This window comes from Seriola aureovittata, chromosome 8, assembly GCF_021018895.1.
Source record: "Seriola aureovittata isolate HTS-2021-v1 ecotype China chromosome 8, ASM2101889v1, whole genome shotgun sequence".
Classification (NCBI taxonomy): domain Eukaryota; kingdom Metazoa; phylum Chordata; class Actinopteri; order Carangiformes; family Carangidae; genus Seriola; species Seriola aureovittata.
Window position 1 is genome coordinate 13,143,425 of NC_079371.1, and position 12,915 is coordinate 13,156,339.

General features: G+C 39.2%; 1 protein-coding gene across 3 annotated transcripts; it reads left to right on the plus strand.

The window, feature by feature from the left end:
• Positions 1–954: 954 nt before the first annotated feature.
• Positions 955–10,829, plus strand: dpf2l (D4, zinc and double PHD fingers family 2, like). Of its 3 annotated transcripts, none has more exons than XM_056383033.1 (11): positions 955–1,006; positions 2,761–2,921; positions 3,285–3,392; positions 3,636–3,832; positions 4,289–4,381; positions 4,861–4,945; positions 5,445–5,579; positions 6,226–6,357; positions 6,631–6,743; positions 7,543–7,624; positions 9,073–10,829. In XM_056383033.1, exons 1-11 carry the CDS (start codon positions 975–977, stop codon positions 9,156–9,158), a joined length of 1,224 nt encoding a protein of 407 aa, XP_056239008.1. In that variant the 5' UTR covers positions 955–974; the 3' UTR covers positions 9,159–10,829. The 3 variants fall into 3 exon arrangements, with proteins under 3 accessions (XP_056239008.1, XP_056239009.1, XP_056239010.1); XM_056383034.1 differs by having other exon boundaries at positions 3,639–3,832; XM_056383035.1 differs by lacking the exon at positions 5,445–5,579.
• The last annotated feature ends 2,086 nt before the right edge of the window (positions 10,830–12,915 follow it).

A 12,915-nucleotide genomic window follows, 5' to 3' on the forward strand; every position in this document is an offset into this window, starting at 1 on the left:
CACAGCACAAATAGCTATTGCCTTATACAGGATAAATAAGATAGCCATAATAAACTCAAGAAATACCAAACAAATGTAACCAACCCCCCCCCCCTTCTCTCCTCCTTGACAACTTGGTTCAGCCTAGTTGTGGATGCAGTCTCATGTGTGCGCTGCATGAAAACATGCCCCCGGAATTAGACCTCAAAAAGAGAGTCAAGGCCAGAGGCGTTATGTTTTTAGGTTGTCTGTCTGTCTGTATGTACATACTTAGTAATGCCTTGAGGGAACTTCTTTGAATTTGGCGAAAACATTCACTTGGACTCAAGGATGAACTGATTAGATTTTGATGGTCAGAGGTCAAAGGTCAAGGTCACTGTGACTTCACAGAACATGTTTTTGGCCATAAGTCACAAATTCATACTCAGATTATGACACAATTTAACTCAAATGTCTATGAGGATAAAATTACATTTTATATCCAAATGGTCAACTTCACTGTGATATCATATTGTTCTGAAAACAAAATCTCTGGCTGTTATTCAATGCTGTAACTCAAGGAGAGGAGATTGTGACCATATTTCCTGCAACTTGGCTGGTTGGCAGAAGCATACAACCCCATTCATTCTGTTTTATTTTTAATTACTCTTCAAAATATTCAAGCACAAACACCTTTCTGGCATATTACAGTGCTTAAAGATGTATCTATGTTGATACAGTAGTGTCACACAATATCCCAAAAAAAGGCACACGCGACACACACACACACACACACACACACACACACACACACACACATATATATATATATATATATATATATATATATATATATATATATATATATAGTCCCATCATGTTAAAAAAGGCCGCAGTGTGTGGTGTGGCGCACCGCTCCAGCAGTGTCGTGCAACAGAAACTGTGCACTGCACGTTTTCACCGAGGGAGGCAGTAACGGTCACTGACGTCACTTCACACAACCGCAATAAGCAAATATGGCGGCGGCCGTCGACAGTGTTGTGAAAGTGTAAGTTTACCTTTATTTATTGTAAGAGTAAAACGAGCAGCCATGCAGAGGTGAATATATGATAGATCAAACATCATGTTACTGCTGAATGCATAAGGCTATAAACATCGTATCCTCAATGCTGAATACAATAACTGTCCCAAGAGAATAACGTTATCCACTGAGCTAAGGTTAGCCTGTTAGCTGTGGGACAATATAAATGAGCCGAATCCATTGTGGAGATGTGTTTTAACTACAGCTCATCTATAACTTAGACAGTCAGGGGTGTGTTTAAGGTGGCGCCACACATCGTATCACCTAACTGTTGCTAGTCAGATGAAGGAGAGTTAATTTTCCAGTAAGCTGTCAGCTTGGCGGGCGCTTTGTTGTGGCGAGGAGCTTGCTAACAATCAACCTTTTGTTCTGGCATCCCTCCGTCGGTACTGTTAGTGTTAGGTGATATAATGAAGTATCCTGATATTGAATAAAGAGATTGAACAGTCTGTGAACAGTACAATGACTAATGCGACAAACTGGTTCGAGAGTGAAGACGAAAATAGATAGTGTATTTTTGAGGAAAGACACTCAATCGTGTGCCATAGTCTTTATTCATTTTAATTAACGTTGCACCGAAGATGGCTGCCATATTCGGATTATGTTTAAAAAAAAAACATAATTTGCTGGAAGTGAGAATTGTGAAATACAGTGTATGCAAACTGCATTATGCAAGCAAAGTATCAGTAGGTTGTCCAGTAGAGCCATCTTCAGTGATTACATTGCTCCTTTGTGGTGCACTTCTACAAACACCAGTTGGTGTGATCACATTGTTAGTGTAGTGTTGATTATTGCAGGATAGTGTTGCTCTACCAACCACATAACCATTCAAGAAAATGTGTGTTTTTAATGTAAAAAAAATTGTCTTATTGTGAATGTGTCCTTTGTCTTGTAACTCTGGTGTGCACACACATGTTGATAGACTCTAACTGGTAAATTGATCAGGTTGATATTAGCTTATTGCAGATAAATAAGAAGAAATTGGTGTAGAAATATTTCATAGGTAAAAGCATTTTTGAAGTAAAAGGGGGAAGTATGACAGAAAAATGTTTCTCTTAGTGCATACATTGGTCCCAGTTCTTTAAAAACCAAATGGAAAGGATTTTGATAAAATAATTTTCATGTTCTTCTTCATGAAGACGATGGTCTTAAGGGAGTTGAAAGCCAGTAAGTGGCTAGTAATGTATCAAAGTACTTTTCACAAGGTCAAGATTGAACATTGGCACTCAAATTTTAAGGGATTGTTATCTTTGTATATGCAGTATTTAGAGCTGCAATGACTATTTGATTAACAGAAAAATAGGTCAACTATTTTGATAACCAGTTGATTGTTTAAAGTCAGTACGATTTGGACTGGTAACCAGACAATACATCACATTTAAAGAAGTCACATTGGGAATTTGAGATGGACATTTTTCACAAGTTTTGGCACATAATAGATTAATGGATAGTAAAAATAATCACCCTGGTAATATTATCTGTTGGAAAACCATGTTAAGAGTAAAAATTGTGGCAAGAGAGAATTGATTACATAAGTGTATGGATGCATATACATTTAGAGATACTATGTATATTCATAACGTAAATGGCTCAGCAAAGTTTGACTCAGTGTTTCTCATTTTACCTCTGTTTAATTAACAGCATTTATCCAGCAATGATTATTAACAGTCTGTCCCAATATGTGTTATTTGACCTGTCAGTGTCCAACTTACACATTTCAGGCTGGGAGAGCAATATTACAGAGATGCCATGGAGCAGTGTCATAGTTACAATGCTCGTCTTTGTGCTGAGCGCAGCATCCTCATGCCTTTCCTGGACTCTCAGACTGGGGTAGCCCAGTCCAACTGTTACATCTGGATGGAGAAGAGACACCGGAGCGCAGGTATAGAATTAGAATGATAATTCAACATGATCATTAAATTGACTTTCAGTTCAGCTATATCATGATGATATAGTCAAACCATGTTATCATTTTACAAAAGAAGTGAGGGAAATTTTTTTTTTATGTGATTTAAAAAAAAAACTTTTGTACTCATTGTAATGTAGATCAATATTGGAAAAATAGTTAATATAATTACACGACTGTAATTTGTAGCATACCATCTATAGAGAAGGCACACCATACAAACCACAGAAAGAGCCATTATTTTCAGAGTTATATGTGCCACAGATCACACCAAGACTCAGTTCACCTGTTTTTTTTTTTTGTCTTTTTTTCCATTTGTACTGTTCTGTGTCACATTAGGCGTAGCTCCAGGGCAGCTGTACACTTACCCAGCCCGTCGCTGGAGGAAGAAACGGCGTTCTCATCCCCCTGAGGACCCCCGGTTGGCTTTCCCCCCTCTCAAAGCCGGTATGATATCTGATAGAATAACTCTTCCACCACAAAAACAGTCAAAGGGCTGGGTGTCATTCATGCTGGTTGACTTAACCAGTAAAATTTTGTAAATATTCAGTATTTAGTAAGTATCTGTTTATATTGAACATTTGTGAATAGGAGCCTGTGTTGTGATAATTAATTTGTTATGTTTGGATGTCTTTTTCTGTGTTCATGTCATGTCTGTGCATGCATTACTGTTGTGCTTGGTGTGTGCAGCAGATTTGGAGCTTGGTCTGAAGCGTGATGCTTTGGGGGCGGTGGATGGCAGCAGTCTGGAAGCCCTGCTGAAAGGGGAGCCCCTCGACAGGAGGAGCGGTGCGTCGGACCTCCGCAACCCTGAGGATGACACAGCCACTGTGGAACCTCCTGCCACGTCGACGGCCACTCACACGTCCTCTGGGCGCATCCGCAAGGTCAGACTCAAAGCTGGCCGGACCGTTTTTTTTTTTTTTTCATCAGTCATTCTAAAAGTATTTAATTTAATGACGCAGGTCCTTTTTGTGTGGTGAATTGATACTAGCGTACAGGATACTGCATATTAACAGGTTTAGGTTGTTTAATGATTGTTTGCTTTAATGATGCAGCTTCAGTTTGAGATTTTTATTTTTAAAATGACTGCTTGCAGAAGTTTTTACCCCAGTGTTTTAATTTCAGCATACTGTCTATTCCACTGCAACATAATGATAGCCTTGTTCTTAAACCTCCCTGATTTCTCCATTTTGAAGTCGGTCATCGACAGAGGAACCCGTAGCATGGCTGACGTCTTCCTCAAATCTATCCTTGTGTCAAACTCTAAATGCTGGCTCAAAAGTAAGGAAGTGTTCATACATTCAGTACAATGTGACCTAATCTAGACAGTTTCACTGCAGAGAGTCCTGGACCATGATGACTACTTGGATGACCTGGACGATGAAGACTTTGAAGACGAGACACCCAAGAGGCGAGGCAAAAGCAAGTCCAAGGTGTGTGCCGTGTCTTATTCTGCAGGCCCTAAGGGATCCCAGAGGATCAGTGTGTGTGTTTGTGTGTGGAGGAGTGAAAATACAACAATGGTTAGTTTCAGTGTAGGAACCAAATTTCTTGTCTGTTCACATGTTCACAGAAAACATGTCATTTTTCAAGCAAAAATGCCAAATGTTTGGTGGGTCCAGGTTTTCAGATGCAATAATTTGCTATTTTTCTTGGTCTTACAGACATAAACAAGACATTTAATGACATCACCTTGTTTTCTGATCAAATCACAACAAACAATTAATCAAAAAAATAAAATGCAGATGATAAAAAGACTGTACCTGTGTATTTGATCGACATCCTCATCATAGCCTTTCTGTACTTGGTTCATATCTAATGTTCTTTGTTGAATTTTAAGTGTTACACAAAAATGAAAAGGTGAATTGTTTCAGTAGCACTGTCTGTGTCAACTGTTTAATGGGTTCTGCAGGGTCGCAGTGACAAGAATGGCAAGAAGAAAACGGAGGCTGCAGCTGCAGCGCTGGAGGAGAGGGACAAACCTTACGCCTGCGACAGTGAGTAGAAGCTTCCTTTGTAATGCCCATGTGTGTGTGTCATGCATGTCAGCAAGTGAGGCTTTTGCTTTTCCCCCTGAAAGACAAAAACGAGCCTTCTGCCATGCATGGTATGATCTTAAAGACCCCATCTGGAACTAAATTCACGACATAAAAAATTGAAAAAGTTGCCCGACTGGATGCGTTTTTTTGTTTTTAAAATTTTTATTTTTTTATTTTTTTATTTTTAATTTTTTCTGAGATGTGTGTGCTCTGTAACTTCCTGCTGGCCGTAGCTCACTGTGCAAATGCTCACCTCCGCTATATGAGTTTGATATAAGTCTGAACATTTGTGAAAATAATTTTTTTTTTTTTTTTTTTTTTTTAATTATTTAAAAAATCCGGTTTGGGGTGATGAACGGCACAGTTTTGTGGTTCCATCTTGGGCCTTTTTGGACGGTACTTAGAATTAGCCACCTTTACTATAACACTTTTGTATGACCGTGTGTGTGTGTGTCAGTCTGTGGGAAGCGCTACAAGAACCGTCCTGGCCTGAGCTACCACTATACACACTCTCACCTGGCCGAGGAGGAGGGCGAGGACCGCGAAGAGATCGAGGCACCACCCACTCCTCGCCAGCCTGAGGAACAGAAGAGTGAGTCACTCTCTAGTACTGAGAGAGGGGCGGAGAGAGAGGGGAGGGAGGTTTGGTTGCATGCCATGTAGCATGTGTGTGTTTGCTCAAGGGAAGTCTCTCTCTCATTCTTTTTTCCCCCCCACTCTTTTCATTTTTTGATTTTCATACTGATTTTGAATCCCAACTCGGGGATTAGAGTCCATACTCCTGACTGAAACATGCTTGCACAGTCAGGATTCCTGGCATTTTTTTCAGCATATCATCCATCTTTTTTTTTTTTCTTTTTTTTTTCTTTTTTTTTTTTACCCCAACATATCCATCGCATTGTTTTCTTTTGTGCACGCGACACCGTGTTAGCAAATACATTCAACAAGTGTGTTTTGTCAGTTGTCAGTCATTCATTAGTTTGGATCATGATTCAATGCATCATCAGCCAGTTACTGATAAATGGGGGTGTTGTTGGCAGACATGAACAGGTTTGTACTTTAAAATTTGAAATATTTGATTTGTAAACTTTATTATAATACAATTAAACAGCGACTCTCCAGTTTTGACATGTTCATCTGGAAAAAGACAGATGGATATTTAACTGGTCTTCGTTGATAGTTTAAAATGATAGTTCTAGTGTGCACTGAAAGGTTTCTTCACTCACTTTCCTGCTCAGCTACTAAGAAGGGTCCTAATGGGCTGGCGCTGCCCAACGATTACTGTGACTTCTGTCTGGGAGACTCCACCTTAAACCAGAAGACTGGCCAATCAGAGGAGCTGGTATCCTGCTCAGACTGTGGACGCTCAGGTATGAACTTTTAATGTCTCTTATCATTAACTATCATTAACAAGGCTATCTGCGGTAACATTGGCTTGGGTTACTGGAATGTAAGCATTCCAGATAAACACACTAGTTGAGCAATTCTTACCCCTTTTTTGTTGTCATTTCAGCTTTGGAAAGTCTAGACTCTTTGTTACTGAATATCACTCTCACTGCAGCTCCATGCACATTGTTTCAACTGCTTGACAGATCTGCTGCGCTTGTTACAGATGTTATTCTTGTGCTCTCTCCTTCCTGCAGGCCACCCGACATGCCTGCAGTTCACACCTGTGATGATGGCAGCAGTGAAAACCTACCGCTGGCAGTGCATTGAGTGCAAGTGTTGCAACGTTTGCGGCACCTCGGAGAATGATGTGAGCCCTTTTGCAATATTCCCAACAGATGTGTTTCCCAAAAAATTCATGTTGTAGTGGTGACAGGCTGCTTCTATGGAAATTTAAGTTAAACAAAAATAATTTTAGCCCAGCTAACCTGAAGAAAACATTGTTATTGTTAAAAAGATCTCTCTGTTGCCCTGTTTACATGTGTCATGTGGTCCAAAGCTTTAAAAATATCCAAACTGGGTGCCCCGGTGGCTCACCTGGTGGAGCGTGTGCCGTTTGGGCTCAGTCCTTGCTGAGGTGGACTCAAGAGACTCGAACCCGGGCCCTTTGCTGCATGTCATCCCCTCTCTCTCTCTCCCCAGCTTTTCTTGTCCTCCTCCCCCCCCCAAATCAAGGACATGAAGATAACAATATCGTCAACACCAAAAATCAATATACATGATGCACAAATATAGATATACAAAGAAACCAATAACACAAAAACATGAGCCTAATTGGATATGCCAAATATTGCCCTAACACTTACTCTATCACATATCCCATTATAAGATCTTCTTCCCTGGATATTGGATTACCTCCTCCTTACCTTCATAAAACTATACCCAGAACGTCTCGCACCAAAGAAACAGCCCATTCAAATATATTTGAATTGAGGTGAAAATGAAATGTGTACACTTAAGAATAAAATGAACCGATTGAACCATTATGGTAAATGTCACTTGCACTGCACCTATCAGCCTGAGTTTTCAGGTGATGGTTGGTGCAAAATTCATGGTCGGTTTTCTCCTCTAATCAGTAGACTGAACTTGTTGACTTTGTTTTTTCATAGGACCAGCTGCTGTTCTGTGATGACTGTGATCGAGGCTACCACATGTACTGTTTAACCCCTCCCATGACTGAACCGCCTGAGGGTAAGCTGACAATGAACACGTGCATGTTCTTGTATATCCTCGTTGCTGGGTTAAAGGCCGGTCCCATGACATTGACCTCCACCCATTATATCCAAGGTCAACTTCATCACCCAATGCCTTGGGTCTGAGCTTTACTCCTAGAGAGAGCTCTCAGAAATCTTCACAGCACTGCATAACCTTTACCACATAAATGCATCCTTTAGAGCCCCACTGTGCACGGGTAGTTTCCCAAGCAACAGCTACAATGTTAAAACATTTGGTTTTGATACTGCAGTAAGGAAACAGAGCCTTAGTTGATGTTTTAAATTTTAAGCAAGGGATCGTGGCTTTTGAAAAAAGAAATTTTAAAAAGATCACTATGTTTTTTTTGTTTTGTTTTTTTGCTTAGTTCTCCACTTAAAAACAGCAATACTGATACATAATGACCAAAATATAGTAAACATGATAATTACTTAATTTGAAGGAGGGAGTTCCAAGCCAAGTTGTGAACATTTATAGTTAAACATTAATAAATATACTACATGTAACTTTTATAGTTGTAGAGAAAGAAAGTTAGATTTAAAGCTAAAATTAAGTAGCAATTGTATTTTTAGAGATAGTGATAGATGCTCCTCAATAAACAATAGACATGATCTTAAAATATGTACAAATTAAAATTTCTGAAAATCTGAAGTCTTCAGTCAGACCCCTGCACACAGTTATTCAGGGCTGCACCTAATCATGATTTTCATTGATTCATTTTTTCTGAACGTTTAATCTATAAACTAAAACATATAAACTAAAACATGTCACAAGGTCCCAGGTGATGTCTTGTTTGCCCAGAACCTAAAATTTTTAATGTACAATATTTTGGAGGCACATTTTAGAGTTAGAATTTGAGACTTATTTTTGCTTTATAAATGACTTTAGGATTGCTTAAATTATATTACTGTTACTGGTTATTGTTCAGCAATGCTAATAAGTGCTAACATAAAAATAATTCTAGAATTTCACTCATCTCAAAATGAACAATTAGACCAAAACCTTCTTTTTGTACCAGGCTGTACACATCTCTCAGCTCTTTCTGCTGTAAAGTTGGGCATTTTAAAATGGGTGTTTATGGGGATTGACTTGCTTTTGCAGTCAGCCTCAAGTGGCCATTCGAGGAACTGCAGTTTTTGGCATTTGGTGTTGGCTTCATTTTTCAGCCCAGAAGGTTGCCACTTGTTTCTAAAGGTATAAATGTTGGAGGAACATTGGGGTTTAGGAGACTTTTAATGATTGGACAGTCCATTTATATTCCCTAAATTAGGTGGTGTGTTTTTTGCTGTGATGTTTAGGGCTAGGGTTAAACAACAGACAACAAACTATAATACATATTCTTCTCTAAATTGATCACAGTGGTGCTTGATGTATTTCTACATCTGCGGTTCTTGATTCTCGTCTCACTGTGCTTGTATGTTTTCCAGGGAGCTGGAGCTGCCACCTGTGCCTGGCTCTACTGAAGGACAAAGCCTCCATATACCAGCAGAACCAGAGCTCTGCCCCCGAGTGACATCACATCAGCAAGTTGCACCCCCTCAGCACCGGGACCCAAACCCCGATCAAAAACGTCAGACCTCCTCTCAGTTCGGAGCTCCAGGCTCTGTCCGGATGTAGCTGAGCCGGATTGCAGATCAGCTTTAGAAGTCTTCATATCTACAGCGACAATGGGGGGACTCAAACCAAAACAGACCTCACATCAGTCAACATGGGGATCAAACCATCACTACCAACCTGCCTGCAAAGTCTCTGAGGCTTGCTGTCAAACACATACACATTACACTGTTACACAACACACACTAGATACAGAGAGCATGCAGTAACCATAGTAACTGCTGTCTCCATGGCAGCTTCCAGGAGCAAACGGATTAGCATCACACGCTAATTATCTGCACCCTGTCACACTCAAAGACACAGTGTGGACTGTCGAGACAACACAGTCTTTTTTTTTTTCTGCCAAATTATCTATTTTTACTCCCTGAATGTGGGAAAAAGAAAACTTCACCATGTATATGGTCTAAGAAAATTATTATTATTATTATTATTATTATCATTATTATTATTGTTATTGTTCTAGTGGACATTTGTAGTGGCATTTGTCTGTGTACTTTTGTCTGATCCATTGCATCAATTATCTTTTGAAGAGGTTTCCCTGAGGGAAGCCAGTCAGTGCCAAGGTCCATCATAGTATGAAATACACAACAGTGACCCACAGAGCTTATCATAATCACTCAAAGTATCGTGTTTCATTTCAAATCAGTAGGACAAAGACTATGGCTTTGACTTGTTAAGCTGTTAGCACAAATCTTTGGCCTTGCTACTTTAGGGTTGCACCAAAACTAACTTTTCATCACTGATTCTGTTACGGGATAGATTAGTTACTTTTAATCAAACACTATATAACTGAGCATGTACTGTAGGTTGGGCTCATGAGATGAACACTTTTAGTATAATGTAATTTTAAGTGATATTTCTCCATCAGACAGAACTAACATTCTCTTATTTTGAAAAACCTGTGTCAGATAATACTGTTGTTATTGGGGAAACTGATAGCAGCTCCATATTTTAGTCTACTCTAAGTCCAAACTAGTAACCATAAAGGTGCATCCGTTTCTCAAAGATGTTTTTGTGGTAGCTTTTTAGAAGCCGTTTGGCAGTGGCATCGTCCTTCTCAAGTGATTGTAAACAGCTGCTGTCAAACCAATGACAGAATCATTGACAGACTGTAGCTGCTTTTATCATTTGTCACACTGAGGCAGATTTGCATGCAGACTGCACCTGTATGAATGCACACACACTCACATCACAAGTGTTTTTTTTTTTGTTTGTTTTTTGTTTTTTTTGTTGTATTGTTTGTATTTTTTTTTTTTTTTTTTTTTTTTTTTACATTTTATATTACCTGATAATCCATTGGTATTGGGAGTTTTTTCTAGTAGAATTTTGTAAAGTCTATCGTATAGCAAACACTTAAAGTATATAGCTCCTAATGCATTCTATGTACTGTATTGACTTTTTCTATTTTTGTTATGACTGTGACATGTTTGAATTTATTTGATTATTCTGATATGTCAGACCTCCATTATGAGTATTTGTAAAATGATGTACTTTGTTGTACTATTTTTATTTTTACATTTATTTGGTATTGAAGCCAATTTAGCCTGACTGAAATAAAAATCACTTTGAATTACGTGTCCACTGTTTTTGCTTTAAATACATATTTACTAGCATATTTAAAGAGAAATTTAAAGAACATGTAATATATGTTGATATATGTTTTGATCTGCTGTGCATGGTTACGGTGTCCTGCTTTAAATACGTTGTGTTGTTGACTTGTGTCCCTTTAGTCTTTATTGTTGGCGCATGTAAACCACAAAACCCCAATTCCATACTTCATACTCATTTAATGCAAGCTTTGAGTATATGGTGTATTCATACTGGAAAAGTGACAAAATCGCATCAAGAAATGGAGGAGCTACTTATAGCTGTAAAATGTTCAGAGAGAAGTTAGGAAAACAAACAAAAAGCATTAAATCTTTTGAAAAAAATTTGATTTCTCTGTAGTTTAATTTACAGATGTTAATCCAAAATCGTTTGGATTGACATGTTAACACACATGGACCAATGGACCAATATCCTGTTTAGACAAAAGGGTCAAGTAAGTTGATTGTTTAGAAGTAGATATTACATACACTACAAAGTACAATTAGTGTGGATTTGGGACACTGCAGAAGATTTACTGGTATAATAATAATTAATAATAATAATAATAATAAACTTCATTTGTATAGCACCTTTCATACAAGAAATGTAGTACAAAGTGCTTTACAAAAAAAAAAAAAGACATGCACCAAGTGCTTAACATGAAAAGAAAAGACATAAAATGAACATAAAACATTGTTAAAAGCCCTGATCTAAAATGAGGTAGGTTGTCTGCCTGTGTGCGCTGTCCTTCGCGCTTATCCAGACGTTCTTGTTTGTGTATAGCATCCCAAGGGCATGACGTAGGTTGGCACTTAGTAGTCTGGATCCAGTGATGTTTGGATGAACACTGTCTGGTTTAAAGCGTCCTTTACAGATCCAGAAGATATTGCAATTGTAATAAACTTTATCCCATGGTTGAGGCAAGTCTGATGCCAGCCATGTATTAAGGCCAAGTAAGTCTGCTGAAGGATTCAATTCCTTTCCCAAGAGTTGGAATTGGACCAGAAATGTGAACGTGTTGCAGCTGAGATTCACAAAGTTTTTTCCAGTAGTAGAGCCAGTTTTCAGCCAGTCTTGTCAAAGGATCCAGTGTGGATAACAATGTTCATATTGCTTAGGTGTGTGGAGATGATAGCTAGGTAACAGATCACTGACAGATGTGTCAGTCGTGGTTAGATTTTTAGTCTTTGCCATTTATACATGCTTAGTTATTGAGTCCCCATTCAAAATTAGTGTCTGGCTCAGGTGTGAAGTTCACAGCATGTCTTCTGGCCCTCGGCCTAGCAGTGGTTTTGGGGGCTTTTTCTTGAGTTTTCTTTAAGCTTATAAGCCGTGTTCAACATGATTGGCCACGTTACTCCTTAGCATTGATTTCGTGGATATTTCTTGGGTTTTGTTTATCCTTGATGCTGGTGTTATTAATTTCAGCCTTGTTAATATTGTTCAGAGGATCGTGCCTGTTGTGTAATGAGAGTCCAGGTGGTGGAGTGAGCGATGGTGCTCTCCTATTTGATGTCCTGCTGGATTTCCCTCTGTCGCGGACGACGTCAGACCAAGGTCCTGGCTGGAGTTGATGCTTTCGGTCTAGCTCCGGTGCGGTGCCAGTATGAGGCATCAGGGAAGGCTGGTCTGGGAGCCTCCGCAGCTATAGTCCATTGGCATTAGGACATATCCAGGGGAGAGTGTCAGTTAAGTCCTCTCATGTATGTGATAGAGCGTTTCAATCTTCTTCTGGAGCTCAGTTATCCTCTCAATCAGTCGTTCACAGTCCGAGCAGCTCACCGATTTTGTAGGGTTTGCCTTTATCTTGTCGTTTGCCAATGGGACTCTTTTCCGTGTCCCAAGTCCCAGAAGTAAACTTTCGTCCTGTTCAGCGAATCCACTATAGACGTTTTCGTTTACGCTGGTATAGACGGTAAAAATAGCTTTCTTTGGAAAAGTAGCCGATAGGAAGTTAGAAAATGCAAGCGCAAAGCATATAGAAAACAGAGGAAAACAAGTCTGCACTATTCCTGGGCCACAAAAGATCCAGTGTGAGCTGTAACAGGCCTGCGGATTCTGCTTGGCTC